Below are 23,641 nucleotides of genomic sequence, written 5' to 3'. Positions count from 1 at the left end.
GCAGACCGTTACCACCAAGGACTGTCCACCGCAGACTGTGGGCCAAGACCCGGGCGTACTTTCAAAGAGAAAACAACATGTTCTTCCCATTTCCTAGCCTGAGGAATTTACGTGAAGAGGCTCACCCATTGGAGCATTTCCTCAGTTGGTTGAGAGAGGCTGTGGGAGATCAGCGTTTCCCCGCACAGGACTGTCAAAGGAAAGTGCAGAATCCAAGTAGCTGCAGACGGGACTGTGAGACAGGGATCATGAGGTTCAGGTTCACCTCCCATCATTCACTGCATCATCTGGAGCCCTTGAATGGTCCCAACTTTCACAGGCCAAGAGCTATCTTCTATGACCCTAGCCTGTGCCCATAATCCTCAGAGTTATGAAAGCCTCAGCAAGAAATTCCATGCAAACTCACCCTCAGTGCTACAAGGGGCAAGTTAAGCAATGGGGTTATGTGGATAGTGACACAATGAAGAGCAGCAAGCCAGCTAGGAGACAGGGTCTAGCAGGTCACAAATAATCTCACCGAGTCCCAAAAAGGTGGGTGCTAGAGCCACAGTAGACCTACAGGGCTCTCTGGGAGGGGCGGGCATGCATTGGGGGCAGTACTGCTCGCTGCTGAGCAGGTCACTGGGAGCAGGGCTTCTCTGTTCTCTCTGGTTAGAAGGGCAGGTAAGATAAGTGGCCAGAGTACACTATATACAAAGCATCATGCTGTTTCCATTTTCACTTCCAAAATCCACTTTTGACCCCAAAGTCTCACAGATCTACACTTATATAAACATGAGAACAAAGCTCATTAAATCAACAGCTTTAGCTTTAGGATGTGGAAAGTCTCCCCTGCTAACTCCTGCTCTGCATGGGATCCTGGCCCTTAAACAGTGTAAGAAGCCTGGGGCATGAAGAGTTCAGTTAAACTCGGAGACTAGTCAGCACATTCTCTCTCTTGGGAGACACCCAGTACGGGGCAATATCATCAATCTTTTCTATATCTTTAGTTCCTCTTTTCTAAGTGTGTTCCAGACATGATCTCATCTACTGTCACTATATCCCCCAAATAATAATGATGATAATTTACATCTGCTCTCTGCTCTAGACTTTACGTGCTTTTAAGTACGTTATTTCATTTAATGCCTACTTTGACTATGATGGAATAAATATTGTTCCCATTTTATGGATGTAGATATGAGGTTTGGCAAGGTTAAGTGACCTACATGTGCAGCTGGAGTAGGCCTAGGCCTTCTAACCCAGGCGTTCCAATCCCTGAACCCTTCTCACTGGATCTTTTGCCTCCCATAAGGAAGAAGGGAAGAAGAATCTGTAACTCCTATTTAACTGATGGGGAGATAATGGTACTAATTATTAACTGGCCTTCATGTAAGGCATTGACTAAGGAAAGAGAATCTAGGAAATTAACCTGTGTCGCGTCATGCAGCCAAATCATCTGGCCACCTGAAGCCATGATGGAATGTAATTTCTTGGAAAAAGAACCTCAAACCCTTCTAACTTCATAAACTTGTAAAACTTTTATCAGAGTGACAACTATGGTGGGTGGGTCAGACCCAAGATTTGCATCTAAATAACACTCTCTCTGTAGCTGTATTTTAACAAGCAAATCAGACTGACCTTGTGAATTCCCAAGAAATTAAAGAGTCCATGATTTTAGGCAGAGTCCAAGCCTCATAAAGAAGAAAACTGAAACATGTCTATCACATGGAATTGGAGTTCTCTTTTTAGCCTCACTGCCCCCTTCCCTCGATGTTATTTTCAAATTCTAAGCATATGACGGACTAACGTCCACTAGAGTTATTTCAAGCCATACTTGGCATTGTTGAAACCCAGATATATTGTACAAAATAGCCCACAGTGTGAAACACCATGGAGATATGTAATTAAAGCTGAGGTTGCCAGTGTTTAGGGCTGTCAGCATCTAGAATGTAGTGGGACAGCTGCACTAGTCTCTGAAACCCAAAGGGCATGCCCTGGGCTGGCTGGGCATTTGCCTGTGTATCCCAAGACAAACAAAGCCGATCCCAATGAGGCTTGTATGTCCCCTGATACTATAGGATACCACAAGAGTTCAGCTCCCTCTGTCCCAAACCTGCCTTTCTTTCCAGGTGGAATAACTCAGATGTAATGCTTTGTTCCTTTTAGAACTTGGCAGTGGACTTTTCTCCTTTTAAAAATGTATTCCAAATAAAATTAGCTCATGAAAATGCCTCCAGTTGCTCACTGGCAGAGGGAAAAAAAAAAAAAGATTTATCTGCTTGGTGGGTTATTCTTGTTGGTGATATGTGTTTTATTTTTTGGTTTGTGTAACATACAGCCTGAAGCCTCTCAGAGGCTCTTAGGTACTGGTTCCTGGTACTTGTTACCTGCCCCAGCTGCCCCATCTACCAGCAAGTTCTCAGAAGCCCTTACCCTTCAGCCCAGATGCTTCTGATTTGCTCCAACACCCCAAATGCTGCAGCAAAGGAGTGTTTACCTCACGGAGCTCTCAGGGGTCCTGGAAAACACTGCCTACCTGAAAGTACTCTTGGACCAGAGCTACGCGCTGTATCCTGGACCCTGACTAGAATCCCTATTTCAGGAAAGTGTGTCCCAGGAGAAGATGGGACAGACATGAAGGGGAAACAAAGAGGAGGAGGGAGGAGCGAAGGAGAAGGAAAGAGGAGGGGGAAAGAGGCTACAAAGGCTACTGTTTTGAAGTGCCCCCCCACACCTCCACACCCCACACCACAGTCACCACCCTCTACCACAGCCAGGTTTTAAGGACTCAGAAAGTCCTCAAGGGGGGCACCTGGGTGGTTCAGTCGGTTGAGTGTCTGACTTTAGCTCAGGTCATGATCTCCTGGTTCGTGAGGTCAAGCCCCACTTTGGGCTCTGAGCTGTCAGCTCAGAGCCTGGAGCCTGCTCCAGATTCTATGTCTCCCTCTCTCTCTGTGCCTCCCCTGCTTGCACTCTGTCTGTCTGTCTCTCTCTCTCTCTCAAAAATAAACATTAAAAAAAAAGAAAAAAGAAAAAAGAAAGTCCTCAAGGCATTGTAATGTATAGGCATCTACTGTGGGGAACAGGAAAGGCTTGGAGGGCATTCATAAATTGCCATTTTCTGAAGGTTTTTCTTGGGAGAAGATTCTGAATCCTTGGCTTAAACCCAGCCCTCCCTTTTCAGTGCTTATTTTGCTTCTCTTTACATATGTATATGTGTACCTGGTTTAAATAGTCTATAATTATAAATTATTTGAATCTGGGGAAGAGTAAGAAGTCTTAATATTAGAGACTTCACCAGAAAAAAAAATAACATTGTAGACTACCACGGTAATCTGCAATACCATAGCGATAGGTAGCATTGATCAACATACCCACATACTCTATATAGAGAAAAATATCTGGAAGAATAAACACCAATGTATTAGCAACTGTTAGACAACTGAGTGGGTAGACTGTTTTTGTTCCTACTTGTTTGTCTGCTTTTCTATATTAAATATGTGTGATTTTGTAATTAAAAATAAAGAATATAGGGGTGCCTCAGTCAGTTGAGTGTCCGACTTTGGCTCAGGTCATGATCTTGGGGTTCGTGAGTTCGAGCCCTGCGTTGGGCTCTGTGCTGACAGCTCAGAGCCTGGAGCCTGCTTCAGATTCTGTGTCTCCCTCGCTCTCTGCCCCTCCCCCACTCACACTCTGTCTCTCTCCTTCAAAAATAAATAAACATTAAAAATTAAAAAAAAATAAAGAACATAAATAAATTCCCAAAAGGATCATTAAATCAGCTCAGTTTTTTCCCATACTCCAATGGGGTATAAGTGTGGGCTTTGGGGTGAGCCTGCCTGGGTTCAAATTTTGCCTCCTGCACTTGAATGGCCTTCTTTGGGCCTGATTCTTCATCGGGAAAATGAGGATGAATTAACATCTACTCTGTAGAGTGATTTCAAAGATTAAATGAAATATTCCTTGTAAAGTCATGTGTTACATAAATGGCATTTATTATTATTACTCATTCTTTGATGCTTGCAGATATGTTTCAAAATATTTTTATCCCCTGTATGCAAATCCATCAGCACTCCCTCTAACTTTCAGCCCAGCCAGAGCTGGCTTCTAGGGCGGCAAGCACGCTTCTGAGGTCCACTCTGCTCAGGGTGTCACAGAAATGGAAAGAAGAGGGAAGAGAAAGGAAATCAATTTGGTTTCTCTTCACCTGGGCAGGTTGACCTGTGCTGAAATTAATTATTGGAAGACATGATAATAAATGGTTTGCTTTCAGAATCAATACTGGGCAGACAGAAGAGCTTTCCTCTGGAACAGCCTTCCCTGTTTCCTTTCTAAACCATGTCAGTTCTTTCTGAGAGACAGTAACTTTATTCTTCTCTTCCCTGTGTTGTTGTTACTGTGCATGGTAAATATGTTGTCACATTGTGAAACTCTAGTGGTTACACTCTTGGTACCCTTGTAAGGAGGGCACTGAGTCAGAGAATTCATTAGAGTAGAGAGTGCTCTCACTTGGTGCTCAGTCTTTCTTTTCCTCCTTCTCCCTTTTCTGGGACCCCATGGCAAGCTCAGCTCCAGCCCAGTTACAGAAATAAAATGGAATCACACATCTCACCAAAAGACCTACAAATCAGGTCCTCTTGGCAACCATCTAGCCCTGCCCTGGTGCCCCGTTTTGATAACTAGACTTTGTCCTATCCCTAGGAGTCAGCCCTTCCTTACTGGTGTCCCAGTAACCTTGCCTCCAACTTGCAGCCTAGTGGCTAGAGCCTTGCAAACTGTCCATTCTCCTCTTTGGATCTCTGAACACATTCGCTCCTGGATGCCCAGTGCTGGGTACCCCGTATCTATCAACCACAGGCAGAATGCACGTTTATGCCATTTGCTACCTTGGTTCTGACTGGTCATATTAGATGGCCATTTCTTCCATAATGTTTAACCTGAGGGTCAGACTTCTCAGTACCCATAGCTGATCTGTCCCCTTGCATCTGGCCACTTCAAAGGATAGACCTACACTTTCCAACATAGTTAAGCAGACCCCACTAAGCTGACTCTTGAGAGATGACAGCAGGGTACTTGATAACCTAGGGAAGGGAATGAGGCTTAGATGTATCCTATCACCCACACTACCATGGCGACCACTGCTGCCACAAAGGCCACTATTAATCAAGCACCTCCTATGAACCAAATTCTCTATTACATACTTGCCATAGGTCCTTTCTTTTTTTTTTTTTTAAGCTATTCATTTATTTTGAGAGGGGTGGGGAGGGGCAGAGAGAGGGAGAGACAGAATCCCAAGCAGGCTCCATACTGTCAGGACAGAGCACGATGAGGGGCTCAAACCCACAAACAGTGAGATCATGACTTGAGCCGAGATCAAGAGGTGGATGCTTAACTGACTGAGCCACCCAGGTGCCCTCCATATGTTATTTCTAACTGTCATATCACTCTTCAGGGTAGGTGTCACTATCTCCATTTTAGAGAAGGTTACTGAGGCTCAGAAAAATTAAGTGACTGGTGCAAAGCCAATAAAAGGAAAGAACAGATTGATTCCAAATGCTACGCTTCTCTTCACTATACCATACATCCCAATAGCTAGGAAATCACAGCTGAGAGGGAACTCTCAAATGGGCTTGGGTAGCTATCAAGGGGAGTTGATTTGGGAAACTAAAACGTTTAGTTATAGTCTGACCTGAGCAAAAGGTGAAAGGAAAGAGACAAAAGTGTAGTCCACCAGTCTGTGCTAGAAAATGGAAATGAAGGGGTGCCTGGGTAGCTCAGTCAGTTAAGCATCTGACTTTGGCTCAGGTCATGATCTCATAGTTTGCGAGTTCGCGTCCCACATCGGGTGAACTCGTGCCCTGCTTCAGGTGAACATGAGCCCCACTTCAGGTGAATATATAAAGGGAAAAAACAGTCTTTTCAACAACTGGTTCTGGGAAAACTGGACAGCTACATGCAAAAGAATGACACTGGGCCACTTCCTTATACCACATATAAAAATAAATTCGAAATGGATTATATGTGAGAACTGAAACCATAAAACTCTTAGAAGAAATCATAGGCAGTAATTCTTTTGACATTGGCTATAGAAACATTTTTCTAAACATGTTTCCTCAAGTAAGGGAAACAAAAGCAAAATTCAACTACTGGTACCACACCAAATTAAAAGCTTTGCACAGTGAAGGAAAACGTCAACAAAACAAACAAGCAACCTACTGAATGAGAGAGGATATTTTCAAATTATATATCTAATGAGGAATTAATATGCAAAATATATAAAAAGTTATACAACTCAACACCCCCCCCCAAAAAAAACCCCAAACAATCCAGTTAAAAAATGAGCAGAGGACCTGAATACATATTTTTCCAAAGAAAACATACAAATGGCCAACAGATACATGAAAATATGCTCAATATCACTAATCACCAGGGAAATACAAATTGAAACCACAAGGACCACAAAAACCACTTTATACCTGTCAGAATGGCTAAAATAAAAAACATAAGTAACACGAAGTGTTGGCAAGGATGTGGAGAAAAAAGAACTCTCGTGCACTGTTGGTGGGAATGCAGACTGGTGTATCCACTATGAAAAATAGTGTGGAGGATCCTCAAAAAATCAAAAGTAGAATTACCATATGATCCAGTAATTCCACTACTGAGTATTTATCCAAATAAAATAGAAACACTAATTCAAAAAGATATACACACCCCTATATTTATTGCAGCATTATTTACACTAGCCAAGATACGGAAGTAACCCAAACCCATATTATTATATGGAAAATTAATATATATTAAAATATATTTTAAAGACTCTTAATGGAATTTTAATATATAATATTAATATATATAATGGAATATTACTTGGCCCTAAAAAAGAACGAAATCTTGCCATTTACAACAACATAGATGAACCTAGAAGGTATAATGCTAAATGAGAGAAGTCAGTCTGGAACAAATACCATATGATTGTACTCACATGTGGAATTTAAGAAGCAAAATCAATGAAAAAAAGGGAAAAAAAAGAGACAAACAAAAGAATGGACTCTTTTTTTTTTTTCAACGTTTATTTATTTTTGGGACAGAGAGAGACAGAGCATGAACGGGGGAGGGGCAGAGAGAGAGGGAGACACAGAATCAGAAACAGGCTCCAGGCTCTGAGCCATCAGCCCAGAGCCTGACGCGGGGCTCGAACTCACAGACCGCGAGATCGTGACCTGGCTGAAGTCAGACGCTTAACCGACTGCGCCACCCAGGCGCCCCAAGAATGGACTCTTAAATACAGAGACTAAACTGATGGTTGCTGGAAGGGAGGTGGGTGGGGAAATGGGTGGAATAGATAAAGGAGACTAATAGAAACTTATATTTATGAGCACTGAAAAATGTACAGAATTGCTGAATTATTACATTGTACACCTAAAACTAAAATAAGACTGCATGTGAATTATACTTGAATAAAAAATACTGAAAAAGAAAGAAATACCTAACTCACTGAAGTTATGAGGATTATAAGAAGTACACTGAAGTTATGAGGAATATAAGAAAAAATAATTAGAACAATGTCCAGCACACAGAGAGGACTCAGTAAGTGTTATGCTACTGTCATGATTGTTGTTGGTATTAGGGTATCTTCAACAGGAAGCAGCAAAAAATGTCTATCAATGAACATGATACACTGAATGAAAATAAGTATGACTAGATGACTTGTTTTGAACTTAAAATTAATATACTGAACACAAAATCAGTAGTCAGTATACTTCTTTTGTCTAATTTACTTTTTGTTGCCTTTAAAATCCTTCTGAAAAAGGACAATATCATTCATCTCTCAAAAAGGAGAATTTTTGCAAGAGGAAAAGAACTTCACTACATATAAACTAGCAGAGGAAGAGGGTTAAAGGTATGGTGTGATGGTAGCTATCCCAGCTGGAAAAATCATGGAAACTTAGTGGGGCTGGGGAAATACACATAGTAAGGATTACCATATCCTCTTGTCAAGATTGGTTCATCTGAAATAATTTTTTAGTTTTTTTTTCAATTAAAAAAAACACATTAGAGTCTAAAAAACTCACTCAAAATTTGACTCAAAAAATGCTACTTCCCAAGTGTCAGATCCTGGGCTAGGGCTGTCCAGGTTGATCCTAGCTCGGAACAGTCTCAGTAATTCTAACAGGGTGGCTCTCAGGCCCCAGCCTATATGGTTCTTGGGTTTGTCTTCTTATGAATGTTCATCTAATCCACTTCTCTTCCATTTGTCATTCTTATAATTGGAAGGGATCTCAGGGATATCCTGACTTGATATCCACCCTACAAAGTAATCCTCTCTGTACCATTCATTTACTTGTTCAAGTGCCAATTGGATGTTAGGCCCACTGTGATGGGCACTGAGATAAAAAGACTAATGAGACAAAATTCCTTTTCTAAGGAAGGTCACAGTCCAGCTGAGGAATGAGGCTGGCATAAAATTAATCATGACACTGTGTGATAACTACCATGACAGGGATGTGACCAAAATAAGTGGATCCTAGCAAAGGGGCATTCAACACAAACAATGGAGGCCACCTCTTCCTAGAAGAGATGATACTTGAGATGAGTGTTTAAAGATGAATAGAAGTTTATCAGGGGACGTCCGACTTAAATAAATGGGAGTGATGAAAGGGCAAATAGCACTGAAACTTGGGAGCATGGCATATTCAGGTTCATAACAGGACAGCAGAAGTATAGGGTGGGGTAGAGGGAGCCCATGAAGGGTAAAAGATAAAGCCAGAGAGGCAGTAGCCAGATCATAAAAGGTTTATGATACTGATAGTTTGAACTTTATCCTAATGGGAAGCCATCTATGAGTTCCGTAACTGATGGAGTAGCATGATGAGGTGTGCATTTTAGGAAAACCACTCTTGTGGCAGTGAGGGAAAGGATTTAAGGCAACAACGACTGGAGTCGGGGAAAGGAGGATAATGCAATAAACCAAGCAAGAGATAATGAGGTATTGCATCAGTAGGACTTTGCAATAGACTCATGAAGGTGACAGCAAAGGAGGAGTCAAGAATGACTCCCAAGTTTTTGGCTTGAGAAACTGAGCAGTTGGTACCCTTTACTGGTATGGGGAACACAGAAGCAAGAGCGTACCTAGAAGGGATAGGAGATGATAAAATAAATTTGGGATACAGTGGGTTTGAGAACCATCTGAGAAATCAAAGTGGAGGTGTCCAGAGAGTCAATGAGTTTATGAATAGGTTGTTCAAGGGTGAGGTCAGAGACAAGACAAGGATTTGTAGCCATCAGACTAGGGGTGACAGCTGAGGCTAGGAAAGAGTATAAAATCATGCATGGAGTGTACAGTGAGAAGAGCCAGTCTGAGGAAATCCTGGGGGAAAGGAAGAAGAGTCTAAGAAGGACCAACCAGAATGACATAAGGAAACCAAGAGAGCATGATGTCATGGAAAAGATGGGAGAAGAGAATTTAAAAGGGAGGAGGTGGTCAACATGGTCAAATGCTTCATGAAGACCAATTAATATTTGAATATTAATATTAAAATTAATATTTTCAAATATTCAAATATATTCAAATTAATATTTGAAAAAAGGAAGACTTTGGTAAAATTAACCTCAGTTGCCCAGAGGAAACAGAAGTCCAATGGCAGGGGTCAAAGGGCATCTAGGAGGTGAGGAAGTAGAGATGGCAAATACAGACTCTTCTCTCAAAGTCTAAGTTTCTTTTTATTCTTTTGTTGTTGTTTTTAAGGTAAGAAGGACTTGAGGATGTTTATATCCTAAGGGAATAAAGGGTCACCTCTCCTGGAAAACCTCCAGTGATATGAAGCACACAGTATCATTCTGATTTTGGACAGCTCATAAAAAAGCAACCATGGGTTAGAAGTTATACCTGAATTAAGCTAAAATTGGCTTCACTATCCCTTCCACCCTTATGTCTTCTAACAGGAAGACTTCAAACCCCTGCCTTCCATAAAACATTATTTACTCAAGACTGAATATATACAGTTACTTCAACTTCACTATCCCAGCAATCTTCTGACAATCACAGTATGGTTTTTCAATATCCATTTGAATATATATTTTCTCAAATTAGGCACAATACTACATATGATTTAAATAACCAGTGGATAGAGAAATCTTTATTTCTCTGGTTTAGAGATTATACAGTTAACCATTGATTAACATGAACTTAAACTGTGTGGGTCCATTTACATGTTTAAATAAATACAGTACAGTACTGCAAATGTATTTTCTTTTTATAGTTTTATTAACATTTTCTTTTCCTCAGTTTACTTTATTGTAAGAGTACAGCATGTAATACACAAAACAGAAAAATATGTATTAGTTAACTGTAAAGCTTCTTTTCAACAACAGGCTATTAGCAGTTAAGTTTGGGGGAAGTAAAAAAGTTATGTGCAGATTTTTGACTATGCAGGTGCTAGTGTCTAACCTACTAAATTGTTCAAAAGTCAACTATATTTTAATTTATATCATTACTCAAAAGACATTAATATTTCTCTCTGTTGTAAGAGCAAAGTCTAGACCCTTTCATCTAAAGGTCAAAGTTCTTGAGACTAGACACAACCTACACTCCTTTGAGCTTTTCTACAACGATCCACTCTCTCCCATGTAGAATCCTCCACTCTCAACAACGTATAGATCTCACAAAATTTATGGGAGATGCCAGGAAATTTGAGGGCTCTCCTCACTACCATAGTTTTCCTTGAACCAGAATTGAAATCATATCAGACCCGCATTTCCATATCCCCCATACGATGGAGCAGACCATGGTCCTCTCTAGCAGCAGTCAGGGCTTTCCGCCCACCCCTTCTCATATGTCTACTACTTCTCCATATTGTTTACTACCCTCAGGTTTGTAGATTTCATATAGATGTGATTCTTTCTCATATACCTTCATGAGAATTAGAATGAGTCTTTAAAAAAAATTTTTTCTTCTGTCACCATCTGATTTTGGACAGATCATAAAAAAGCAACCATGGGTTAAAATACCCTAAAGTCTCAGCAATGTTTGATAATTTATATTCTTGTATTAAAATTTAAGTATACTGTTTGTTACATATGACTTTTCTTGATATATGTATATACATTTTGCAGGCAAAATATTTGTATTGTATTTTCCTACTAAGGTGACCTAAGGGCATTTCCTTCACAAGATGCTTCTCTGTCACCTCTGTGGTACCCCACATATCTGGTTTGGGCTTTACTGGGATAATTTTCTCCTTCCACTGCAAAGTTCACTTAATTCTTTATAGATATATCAACAAAGCTTTCTGCCCAATCTTTCCCAATCTTTATAAGATGCACTCACCTCTTGCCAGAAGTCCATCATCCTGGCTGTGTAGGATATATTCCAGAACACTTTTTAAAACACCATCTACATAGGCAGCCATTTGTTTTTCAATGCCTCCCTTCTTTTCTATAGTCACTTCCATCACATGGAACAAAAGATAAAAACACCACCTGCGCTTTTGAGTCTTTCAGTTTGCTACCCAGAACTTCAAGTCATGGGGAATGCAGTCTCACTTTCTTCTGAATGTGCCATTTGTTCCATACAGGAAGCAGCAGAAGTGGGGGACAATTCATGGTCTTAATAAGAGGTTCCTGGCAGGCTCGCTATACTACCTTAGATATTGCCTCCTACCCCCTCTCAATTTCCACATAAAGTGACCTTCAAAAACCAATGGTTGGGAGTTACCCACAATATAACATATCTTTCTTCTTCCTGAGAGCGGTCATGAGAGCCCTCCCATCAGCTCATGCTACTTTTCCCTGGTGCTTCATGGAGGGAATGTCCTGAATATACTCAAGTGGGACAAATGTCATGCAAGACCCAAAGGGGGAGACTGTATTTCATTTGTCTGCTTTTTCACATTCTTCCACTTGCCCACATCATGACATTAATTTCTCTGCATTTTCTTGGCTTTCTTCCTCACTATTTTTTTATTCTACCAAAGAAACTTTTATCTTATCTAAGAAGCTAGAGTGTGAAAAGGAACTATTGAAGTTTTGCCACCTTCTCTTCCTGCTTGTATTTGCAGTTGCTATAATTGGTCACCATCTCAGGGATGAAAAGAAAGATGGAATGTACTCCAAAGATCACTATACCATCTCCTAGGCAGGACTATTTACTGGATCACCAAACGAACTAATGGTTTCACTAGAAATGCTTCTTTAAAACCCTAGAAGAATAAAGATTATGCCTCCTCTCAGACTATGGGACTTCTTAGAGAGTTAGAATATGTTTCCTGCCAATGGGGGCACCTGGCTGGCTCAGTTGGTAGAGCATGCGACTCTACAGCTCAGGGTCGTGAGCCCCTGATGGGTGTGGAGCCTACTTAAAATTAAAAATTAAAAATAAAGGATATGTTTCCTGCATGTTTTTATTTGGATCATGAGTTCTTCAAGACAGAAACTATTATATCTCTTTCATTTATCATGGTGACCAACACAGACTTGATTAGGCTTGGGAACTGATAAGTACCACTGTCTGACTCTGAGGGCATGGGCTTTCTATCTCTATGAATTGCCTATTCTACTTGCCCTTAGAGCTCCAGTAGGTTAGCTGTTTACTTTGAATATCTTTTATGGGTAAGGTCACTGATAGGGCTATTAAAATGTTTTCTTTCCATTTTTGCCTATTTTGACCCCAAGATTCAGAATGGATTTTTTAATTTTTAAAAATGTTTATTTCATTTTCAAGAGGGAAAGAGACAGAGCATGAGCAGGGGAGGGCAGAGAAAGAGGGAGACACAGAATCTGAAGCAGGCTCCAGGCTCTGTGCCACACAGAGCCCAATGCGGGGCTTTAACTCATGAGCCATGAGTTCACAACCTGAGCCAAAGTAAGACACTCAACTGACTGAGCCACCCAGGTGCCCCCAGAATGATTTTTTTTAAGTGTTTTCTATTCAAATGTGAGAATAAAGCAAGAGTCAGATAAATAACTAACCAGAGATTATTGAATGAAGTACTTAATTGTGCCTATGTTTTTATATTCCTTTAAATCTTTCTTTAAATGGTCTGTTCTTTCAAAAATGTTACACTAACGCTATTTAATATGGTTAGCTGCTTAAATGTGATTTGGTGCTTTGAGATTTTGGATAATATATATTTGAATGTAAATGATTGCTAATTTTTTTACTAAGCTAGCTTACAGAAAGTCTGGCATTTCAGATAATGAGGTCATAAAGCAGACCACTCACAGAGCAGGCACAGCTGCTATCTAAACCACAGGCACTTGAGTACTTTCCTACTGAGTGATAGCAAATATCTCAGGACAAAATAACAGTACCAAACCCCATACAACCTCCTGGAAAGATATGGATACATCTACCCCCTGACAGTTATGCTGTGATTGGCAGAAACTCCATCCTATGCTTGTTTATTTTTATTTTTTTTTCTGTTATTTAATGTTTATTTATTTTTGAGAGAGAAAGAGAGAGACAGAGCATGAGTGGGGAAAGGGCAGAAAGAGACAGAGATACTGAATCTGAAGCAGGCTCCAGGCTCTGAGCTGTCAGCACAGAGCCCAATGTGGGCCACAGACCATGAAACCATGACCTGAGGGAAAGTTGGACTTTTAAATGACTGAGTCACCCAGGTGCCCCTATGCTTGTTTTAGACTTCTGATAATGACTACTGTGCCACAGTAGTATATTTACTTATATATATAAATATAATAAGTGTCTTTTGAAATCTGATTTACTCTACGGACTGATTTATTCTTCATGTGATGAGTTTATCAGCAACTTGAGTCAAGTACATACCAGGACCAGAGGGTTTCCCGCTAGTGCCCAGGTCTTCTATTTGGGCATGGAAAATCTCAGTATCTTGGACTAGAAAGATCTATAGAGACAGATCCCTGGTACATCCTTGGCCCCAGACTCTCACCACCTGCCTGTCAGGAGCCTCCCTGGCCAGGTGGTCAGGACTGTGGCTCCTTTCCTCATTCAGCTCAGCTTCTATGTAGACTATTCAAAGAGTGCCATCTGCAGGATGAACTGAGGACCATAACTACTTCATTCATTTCCTTCAAATAAAGTTAAAGAATTTGTTTAAAACTCCTTCAAGCTCTAATAAACACAAAATTTAAGTTAAATGCTACTGACAGGTAATAGTTTGCTACATTAATTTTTCACAGCTATAATTTATATTTATTATTGCCTTAAATGTCTTTACACTATCTACAGAATAGAAACATATTTGTTCCAGGCCTTTACACTGCCCTTCGACCTTCTCCTGTGGGTAACCATTTTCTCCACTTGCGTGCTTGCTTTTCACTGTAGAAGGGCAGATTCCCAGGAGCTGTAACAGATGCAACAGCTCTCTTTCTGCTTTGATTCAAGATAATTTTTTAATTAATTCTTTAATTTTTAGAGGATCAGTGCTTGAAATTTTGTTTCAAGTCAGCCTTAGTCAAAGAATCATAAAAATACAAAATTTAAAATAGCACTGGTGAAAAACGACCCCCCCCACCCAGCCTCCTACACCACACTATTTGCGATGCCCTTCCTGACTAAATCTCATAATCAGCAATCCAAAAAACAAGAAACAAGAATTTCCATGCTTTGGCTTGATCTCTGACTCAAGAATTGTCCAATTTCTGGTTAAATCCACTCCTCCCCTCCCAATGGCCCTCACTTGATTGAGAATAGAAGCAAGAGAGAGAGAGAGAGAGAGAGAGAGAGAGAGAGAGAGAGAGAGAGAGAGACAACACTCCCTTTCCTGTCTGGATCACCCCCTTTCCTGTCTGGATCACCCCTTTCTCAGCACTTGTGTGTGATGATCATGTTGCACAGAACAAAGCAGGTCTGAGGCTCCTGACAGTCCATCTGCCTTTGCCATGGTCAAGTTGGTTTTCCTATGTGGACTACCAATTCCAGGATACTAGGCAGTTCCACTGCCCACTCCTTTCCTCAGAGTAGGGATGAGAAAACAAAATAGGATTTATTACAAGGCTATCAGATGCATCTCTAGAGACCTATTTACAGGGCAATAAGGCAACCTCATGGCCCCTTGCTTACATGCTCTCTTTGTTGTCTACATCTGTCCCCTTTCCAGAGGAAACATTTCTAAAAGCATGAGCCTTTTAGAAAGTATAACTCAGGACACATGAGTTGGTTAGCTGGTTAACCACATTAGTTGGTTAACTGTCTGACTCTTGGTATTGGCTCAGGTCATGATATCATGGTTCATGGGATGGAGCCCCATGTGCGGCTCTGCACTGACAGCATGGAACCTGCTTGGGATTCTCTCTATCCTTCTCTCTCTCTGGTTCTCCCTCTCTCTCTCTCAAAATAAATAGACCTTTTAAAAAAAGAGATATAACTCTCTCTAAGAAAGACACAGTCTTATCTGAAAACAAGGACAGGGAGAAGTAGATTGAGCCTAGGAAAGGCTGTAATGTACTACATCAAATGGAATGACCACTGCAGCATCTCCTTCCCACTCCCCTTACTCTTGCTATTTGTCCTGTACTTTTCATGAGCAAACTGGCACTTGGAAATGATTTTTACCCTCAGTTCCTATACTTCAATAAGGAAGGACAGCAGTGAGTTAGGGTGAAAACATGACTCTGTAGTCAGACGTTTTAAATGCTAGCAGAGCCACTGACAAGCCAGATGACTTGGGGACACTGAGGAATTTTCTGAGCTTTAGTGTTGTCTTCTATAAAACAAGGCTAATCCTATGCATCATTCAGGATTGGTGAGAACTAAAACATATAATGGAAGTGTAAGCTCTCAAAAATGTGTCCATTCTTTCTTTAGTATGAATTTAAGTGAGTGCGTCTCTACTAGTAATTGAAAGGCACTGCCCCTGTGAAAGGCTTATTATCAGGTATCAGCGAGAAGCTAGGGGAGCAATTGGTAGAAATGTTAGGGTTTCAGTGGCAGCCAGTTGTAACAATGCACAAAAACAACAGTTCCCTCAAGGGCCTATAACCAAGGCTGGCATTGCCTTTGAGGCTACAGCAGAAAGAGGGCAAGGGGTGGCGGATCGCTGGGCCAGGGCTGTGGCTGGCTCTGGGGATATCCTTTCTAAGTGAGGAAGGGCTGACCCAAAGGACAGACAAAAGGCAGGAACACCACACAACTATAGGATGGCTCTATTCCAATAGTTTGTCTCAGATACCACACTCCCCACTCAGCATACAGGGAGACCATGTGGCCCTCTCCCATCCTTTGCCCGCTAACAGACAGCAGAGGCACCCAGGATGCCTGGCTACTCAGATGTTTTGGGACTGTGCTACATCCAGAGGAATATTTGGCTTGTGTCTATATTACATTGGCAGAATCCAGCCCATTCTGCAGAAGGTCCTTGTATGGATGAAGCTTAGTTTTTTGCTTTTGTAGTGGTGGCAAAATAAATATAACATAAAGTTTTTAAGTTCAGTGGCATTAAATAGATTCACATTGCTGTACAACCACCATCCATCTCCAGAACTCTTTATCTTGTAAAACTGAAACTTGATACTCATTAAATAATAACTCTCCATTCCTCCCTACCCCGCTCTAGCCCTGGCAACCATCATTCTACTTTCTCTGTGAATGTGTCTACTCCAGGTAATTCATATAAGTGGGCTCATACAGTATTGGTCCTTTGTGACTGACTTACTTCACCTAGCATAATGTCTTCAAGAGTCATTCATGTTGTAGCATGTATCAATTTCTTTCCTTTTTAAGGCTGAATAATATTCCATTGTGTATGGACCACATTTTGTTTATCCTTTCATCTGGATACTTGGGTTGCTTCTATCTTTTGGCTATTGTACATGATGCTGCTATGAACACTGGTGTACAAGAATCTTTTCATATCCCTGCTCTTAATTCTTTTGAGTATAAATGTAGAAGTAGGATTACTGAATCATATGGTGACTTTATGCTTAATTTTTTGAGGAATTGCCATACAGAGACTATACCACTTCACATTCTCACCAACTGTGCACAAAGATGCTATCTGAGGCTTTCTTTATTGGATAGGTTGGCTCTAATCCATCTGTATTTCTGGCTTGAGGTCACTAGTGACTCAGTCTTTCTGGCACCTGCCAGGCCTCTCACTTTCCAGCACATACTTGCCACTTCCCCAGAGATGTGGCGCGCTCCCACCATTTTCCTGTCCTTTAGAAGATTCTTTCAGTTCTTGGCAGGGTCTCACCTTCCCCACCCACAGCTCACATCTGTCTGGGGCTAGTGGCCTCCTTGGGTGAGCGGTAGCACTCTGCACAATGCCCAGTGTGACACCCACACTGAGGACTGTCTGCATGGTGGGATCAGAGCCAGCCCTGGTTAAAGCTGTCATGTGGCAAACCCTAACTTTGTCATCCTCCCTTCTGCCCCATACGGATTCTCGTCAGATGCCCCTTCCCTGCTTTAGTCCTCAGTCTTAGTTTCCACTGCAACTGATCACACTTGACAATATAAGTGGACAAGGTAGTATTTCATCTTGAAGATGAAGATGTTCAGAATCCATCGGAGATTCCCCAAAAGAGGAATATAAGAGTTAGGATAAAATTTGGGGGCTGGAGGCTCAGAACAAAAAACCCTCCTGTATAACTATCATGAACTCAAATGGTCAAGACCTCTCACAGCATCTTTGTGTAATTAGATAAAAATGCCCTTTTGGGATTACATGTGCAACTCAGCTAAAAGACTGAATATTACACCATGTTCTCTGGGCACATTCAGCCTTGTGACTACATGATGTGGTGAACAGGTGCCATCTCTTCCTCCAGGTCCTGGAAGACGCACAGCTTTGCAAGCAGAGCTAATGCTGATTTTCAGCTCCCACTTGCCTACAGGGATAACCATAAGCAGTAGTTCTGGGCTGTTGCTGTTTCTAATGTCAGTTCCTTCCACCATTACTACCTTGTGACAAGGCATTTACATATCATGCTGGCAGGAAATTTGCTTTGAAGATCATAAACTAAGGGTCTCTTCATCACTCACCTAGTGATCCCAAAACAGACAAGGGTCTCCTTCCATCAGGCAGGAAGGCAGCCCAGAAGCCATTGGGCTATCACCCCAACATGCCTCACCAAATACCAAAGCCATAGCCCTGGTCTCCCTTACCCAGCTCCACACACACACACGACCAAACAGCATCTCACCTGAGCCACCTCTTCAAAGTCATCATGCCTCTTCTGCAGGGCCCGGGCTCGATGCAGGGACTTCCCAACCCCGGTGTGTTTGCTGAGAAAGGCCTCACCATGGTTTTCAATCCAATCCAACACCTGGTCAGAGAAGGAAGACAGAAGGAAAAACCTGAGACTACATGTGCTACCACAAGAGTCCTACAGTTCCCATCCCAATCGGAAAGCAGCACAACAGCTGGAAATGTTCAATCCACTGTCCATCCAGGGGTTTCATTGCTGTCATTGGCAATGTAACAGTCCCACCCTTCACTAAATTCAACTCATCTTTCGTGTCCAGAATATTCCCTCATTACCCTTTCTGTTTTCCCAGGTTTAATTAGTCCATTATTTTAAATAAGCTACACAGACTATCAGGCACAGTTTAAACCTCTTACTACCTTTACTCCAACCACATAAATTCAGGGATGCTGGCAGGAAATTAGGCAGCATCAGGTCAGGGCAGTTCCCTGGCCCTCATGGCTTACTCCTCCCTTACTGCACCGTAACAATGCTCACAGCAGAGGCAACTAGTCATGGGAACCCTGCCTTCTCGGGCTTCTGGGACTCCCTTCCTAATCTTGAGAGTAAAGTCTGTACTGGTTAGACCCCACCTGGCTGCTCCAGATAGTGATCACTAGGAAAACTATCCTTTCAGGCTTTTTCCAGCCCTGTCTTCCAACCAGCACTGATCAACTAACAGTTAACAAATGATAATTTAAGGTCTTTGCATCCTAAGGCCTGTAGTATCTATGATTCTCTGCCAGGAAGCAGTGGAGACCCCGTGTATTTCTAGACTCAAGATCTAGTGATTTGGCCTCAGGACATTTTCCTTGGTATTGAGAGAAGCTGGAGAAGTAGAGGGACAAGGGAGGGGATGCTGAGAAGGTGAGAAAATATGTTGTCCTGGGGAACACTGGACAGGAGGAGTAGAAACCCTTTAGCAGGAGCCTTGAAATGTATGGGGGGTGGGGGTGGGGGTGGCGGTGGGGGGGCGGGGCGGGGCCTAAAGCCTTTAACACCTGTTTTGCTTTCACACTGATGGCCTAACAAAACTGTGTGCCTCTCAGGGAGAGGGAAGCAGTTCATCTCCTGGTGCTTCAGTTCATCTCTGAAGAGCTAATGCTCAGTGAAGCAGGTGGCTGCAATTAAATCAGTTAGAGTGCACAGACACACCTGTTAGAGACCCTGCCAAGACAACTAAGTCCACTCCATTCCTGTTACTCTGGACTTGACCTGAACATTTGATTAACGATGTACTAGCCTTCCTAGGTTCTAGAATGACTTTCTGGAAAATGATTTAGATGAACTGAGCCTGTTTAAAAGGATGCTTTAGTCCCTTCCTCTGTTTCTTCTACAGATTGCCCAGTGGCAAGCAGACAGACCAGATCATTCCATGGACTACAGGCATGGGAGTTCTGGCTCCACAGAACCTTGCCTTTGGCTTCACTTCCTTTAACATTTGAGATAAATTATACTTGCAATTGTGCAAAGTATAGAAGCCTTCAAAGTCTCCATCGACACTATCATAAAGCCCACAATAGGACTGGTATTAGGTCAGAGAAATGTATGTATGAATATAAAAATGAGGTTTGACAAACATTCACTTAACAAAACTGGAATGTCCATTAAAAAGGAGAAAAGAGAGGCTTTTTAGGAAATGACTATATAAACATTGGGTGTAGAGACTTAAATACCTTATATAACAAATTCTGGCAATATATGCTTTTCATATTCCAGAAGCATGTCTGTGAAAATAAACTGCAGTCATAAGTGAACTGGATTTTTACCTTTTGCAAACACTGAAAGGCAGCACTGAAAGGAACTCGAAAGATTCCTTTCTTAGAGGAAAGAAGAGCCCACGTCTCTCCAGAATTATGTATGGTGAAATTTCAACACACAGAAAATCAGGAGAGTGCATTTTTACTTGACTCGACACAATCTGATCCCACAATTCTCTGTTGTAACGAGGATGATGGGCATCAGCCTGCATGGCCCACAAAGTTTCCCATATATTGTGTACCACAGACAGTGCGGTTTTATTTTTATGCATATTTAGACTTGCGTTAATCCCTTTTTGAGAATGCATTGAAATTCATGGATAATTTTGATAACTTTTATATACAAAAGAGCTGTCTTTTGGTTTTTCACAAAGGCTTTGGAATTTATGACAGATTTTCAGATTACAATTATTATTTTTTTTATTTAGTTTTGAGCAGTTAAGTATGACCTGCTTGTCTGGCGATGTTTCAGTGAATTTATTTTGTTTCATTTTGTTGTTTCTCTCTCGCTTTAATAGGGTTTGTTATGCTAAAACAAATTGGTTTAACAGGAAAGCTTTTCACCCACTGGTTCACAAATGGTTAGCTTTTATACTCCCTATGGGTGATTTCACAACTTATAAACTGTTTTTTAAAGAGCAATTTGCGTCCTATTTAAGTTCTTTTGCTTTCTTTAAAATGTCAGTTCATTATCAGTTAACGACACTAAGGTTACTTAATTAGCTCTACCTTAACCTCTTAAAAATGTATTTATTTCATATCTGATAGGCTTTTATCAGTTCAAACATAATTTTGATTGCTCTGTGTTGTTATATTGTCTCCATTTAGCCTAACTTCTGCCATTGGGACTGAAGCTGGGGAAACACGTGTGATCTCAGCAAAGATGCAGGGACTGCATGGAAATCAGTTTAACAAATAAAAAAGCAAATGATTTAGGATATGGACAAAATTCCTTTAGTAATACCTAGAGACTGCAAACGTACCTGGGAATAGAGAAACATAATCACTATAGGAAGTACTGTTTAAAACACTGATTTCTGACTATTTCGTTTCAGACAGTTCATTTAGAGCCAGCGTTGCCTGACATGCATTTAGACCACATGCTCTCTTGACCCTGATCCCATGTCCCACAATCCTGAGAGTACCACCCAGCTTCCCACTAGACTGCACAGCACAGAAATGTGCTTTCTGAGCAGATACCAGCAGTGCCTGACAATTACATTACACTCTGTCAATGAACGTGCAGCATTGGAAGTCTGGATATCCCTCAGTTTCTGGTGAGTCCCAGACTCTGAGCATCACTGGCTAAAGAATAAATTGCATTTCTAGCCAAATCCCTGAACCCCTACCAAAGTGTGTATACCCATCAAGGTACCCCTTATTAGCTATCCCTGTTTAATTCTCATCTTATGGAATTTTACTTAAAATAATCATTGATGAATTTCAGTCAAGATAGTACAGGTTGATAGTTAATATCTATTAATGGCTTTGAATTGGTATTCAAGTGTTTCCAACATAGGTGGCTTTCTTTCTTTCTTTCTTTATTTATTTATTTATTTATTTATTTATTTTATTTATTTATTTCAAGTTAGTTAACATACAGTGTAGTATTGGTTTCAGGAGTAGAACCCAGTGATTCATCACTTACATATAACACCCACTGTTTCCAACAAGTGCCCTCCTTAATGCCCATCACCCATTTAGACCATCCCCACATCTACCTCCCTTCCAGCAACACTCAGTTCTCTGTATTTAAGTCTCTTATGATTTGCCTCCTTCTCTATTTTTATCTTATTTTTCCTTCTCTTCCCCTATGTTCAACTGCTGTGTTTCTTAAATTCCACACATGAGTGAAATTATATGATATTTGTTTTTCTCTGATGACTTATTTCACTTAGCATAATACACTCTAGTTCCATCTACATTGTTGCAAATGGCAAGATTTCATTCTTTTTGATTGCCAAGTACTATTCCATTTTGTGTGTGTATATATAAACATATATATACATACCACATCTTCTTTATCCATTCACCAGGTGATAGACATTTGGGCTCTTTCCATAATTTGGCTATTGTTGGTGGCAACTGCACTACTCAGTATTTATCCAAAAGATACAAAAATGCTGATTCGAAAGGGCACATATACCCTAAGATGGTTTTATTTTTTAGTTTTTGTGTTCAGGTTCTTCGGGGATCAAAGAAGCACATGTGGGATGTGAATATCACATATTCAAACAGATACTTACTAGTCTTACTGTGCCCCAGTGCCAGGCACTAGAATAGCCCAGAGTGCAGTATGAAACAAGGCAGGCACCACCCTGACTCTGGGAGCTCAGTCTATGTGGGGAACAGGCACCAGGCATGAGATCACACAATTGGTCACTTATTGCAATGGTGAAAAGTGCCAACAGTCAGGGAAGGCCTCTTTGAAGAAGTGAGGTTTAGCTGAGACCTGAGAGAGAGTAGGACTTAACCAAGCAAGGAATGAAAACCATCAGCATGGCTTGAATAGGGGTAAGCAGGAAATGAGCTGGGAGAAGGCAGGAACCAGACCTGCCGAGCCCCAGTGTGCCCAGTCAGATTCCAGGGTTCAGCCTAAGAGCCACCAAAGGGCTACAAGGAGGAGAAAGACCTGCATTTAAAAGCTATTGCTCTGACTGCTTTGTGGAGATTCCAAGGAAAACAAGAGTAGAGGTGAGAAAACAGGACGTTATTGTAGAAATCCTGACAAGAGGTGCTGGTGGCTCAGGCAAGTCTGATGGCGGTGTCCGTGGAGACACAGGTCTGAGTAATATTTGGGAGAGAGAATGGCCAGGATTTGGTGGTTGGGTATGGGGGCAATGGAGAGGCAGGTGGAGGCTCACCCCCTGGGGCATGGCTTGGAATACAGCATGGAAGAAAGGTCCGGTCACCAGTGTAGAAGCAAATGAGTTACGAGGGATGGCACAGAGATAACAGATTTTTTTTTCTTTCCATTTTCATATGCTCTGGTTTTGATAAATGACAGTTATGCCTGTGAACTTGAGTGGGAAGCACTACCCAGTGATAGTTGTCAATCTGATTCTGGCAAGATGTGCCCTTAGTTTCAAAGGAACAATTTTTATACACTCAGGTTTAAAAATAAGTTATAAATTGTTAATATAGTTGGATGCTAATAATAAAAAAAAATAGGGACACCAATCCATTTGAAAAACACAAATTTAGGCTTAAATGGAATTAACCTGTGCATTCTTGAGTGGACATTTCACTAGAACATAGTTTTTGAGGGGCTCCTTAACCTGACATGCAGAGTCCTCTGTGGTCACCCCACCCCCTCTCAACCCCACCTCCAATGAGTCCCTGCCTCACCCCTAAATGCCCCAAAACCTGCTTCTTGCCTCCTGAGTTTTACTATTTTTAACTTTACTTGAAATGTCTATGTCCCTTTTTTCTCCCTACATCCACTTCCCAGCTTCCTTCCTACTCATCCTTGAAGCACCATCTCAGAATTACTAGTTCTGGAAAGACTATTATAAAGACTTCTCTTCAATAAACCGCCTGGGCTGGGGGGTGGGATGCCACTCTTCCCTGATTCTTCTCAAACCACAATTACTGCCGCCAGGCCTGTCTCTCCCACTAGACTCTGACATCCTTGTGAGACACAGAACAGCCTGGTTTGCTCAGGACGTGTTGAACTGCACTCGGCTCACGCTCATCCCCAGCACAAGACTTTGGGGTGAATGTGTCAGCTCCATGCT

The 23,641-nt window shown here is 41.4% G+C and overlaps 1 protein-coding gene across 20 annotated transcripts in view; it reads right to left on the bottom strand.

The window, feature by feature from the left end:
* Positions 1–23,641, bottom strand: part of KALRN (kalirin RhoGEF kinase) — a 677,424-nt gene that overhangs the window by 344,685 nt on the left and 309,098 nt on the right. For all 20 annotated transcript variants that reach the window (XM_043594359.1, XM_043594361.1, XM_043594360.1 and 17 more), the window contains exon 10: positions 18,103–18,225. In XM_043594359.1, coding sequence (XP_043450294.1) covers positions 18,103–18,225 — 123 coding nt within the window. The remainder of the gene's footprint in view (positions 1–18,102; positions 18,226–23,641) is intronic.

Source organism: Prionailurus bengalensis, chromosome C2 (assembly GCF_016509475.1).
Source record: "Prionailurus bengalensis isolate Pbe53 chromosome C2, Fcat_Pben_1.1_paternal_pri, whole genome shotgun sequence".
Classification (NCBI taxonomy): Eukaryota; Metazoa; Chordata; class Mammalia; order Carnivora; family Felidae; genus Prionailurus; species Prionailurus bengalensis.
This window is presented reverse-complemented; position numbering and strand designations above follow the sequence as displayed.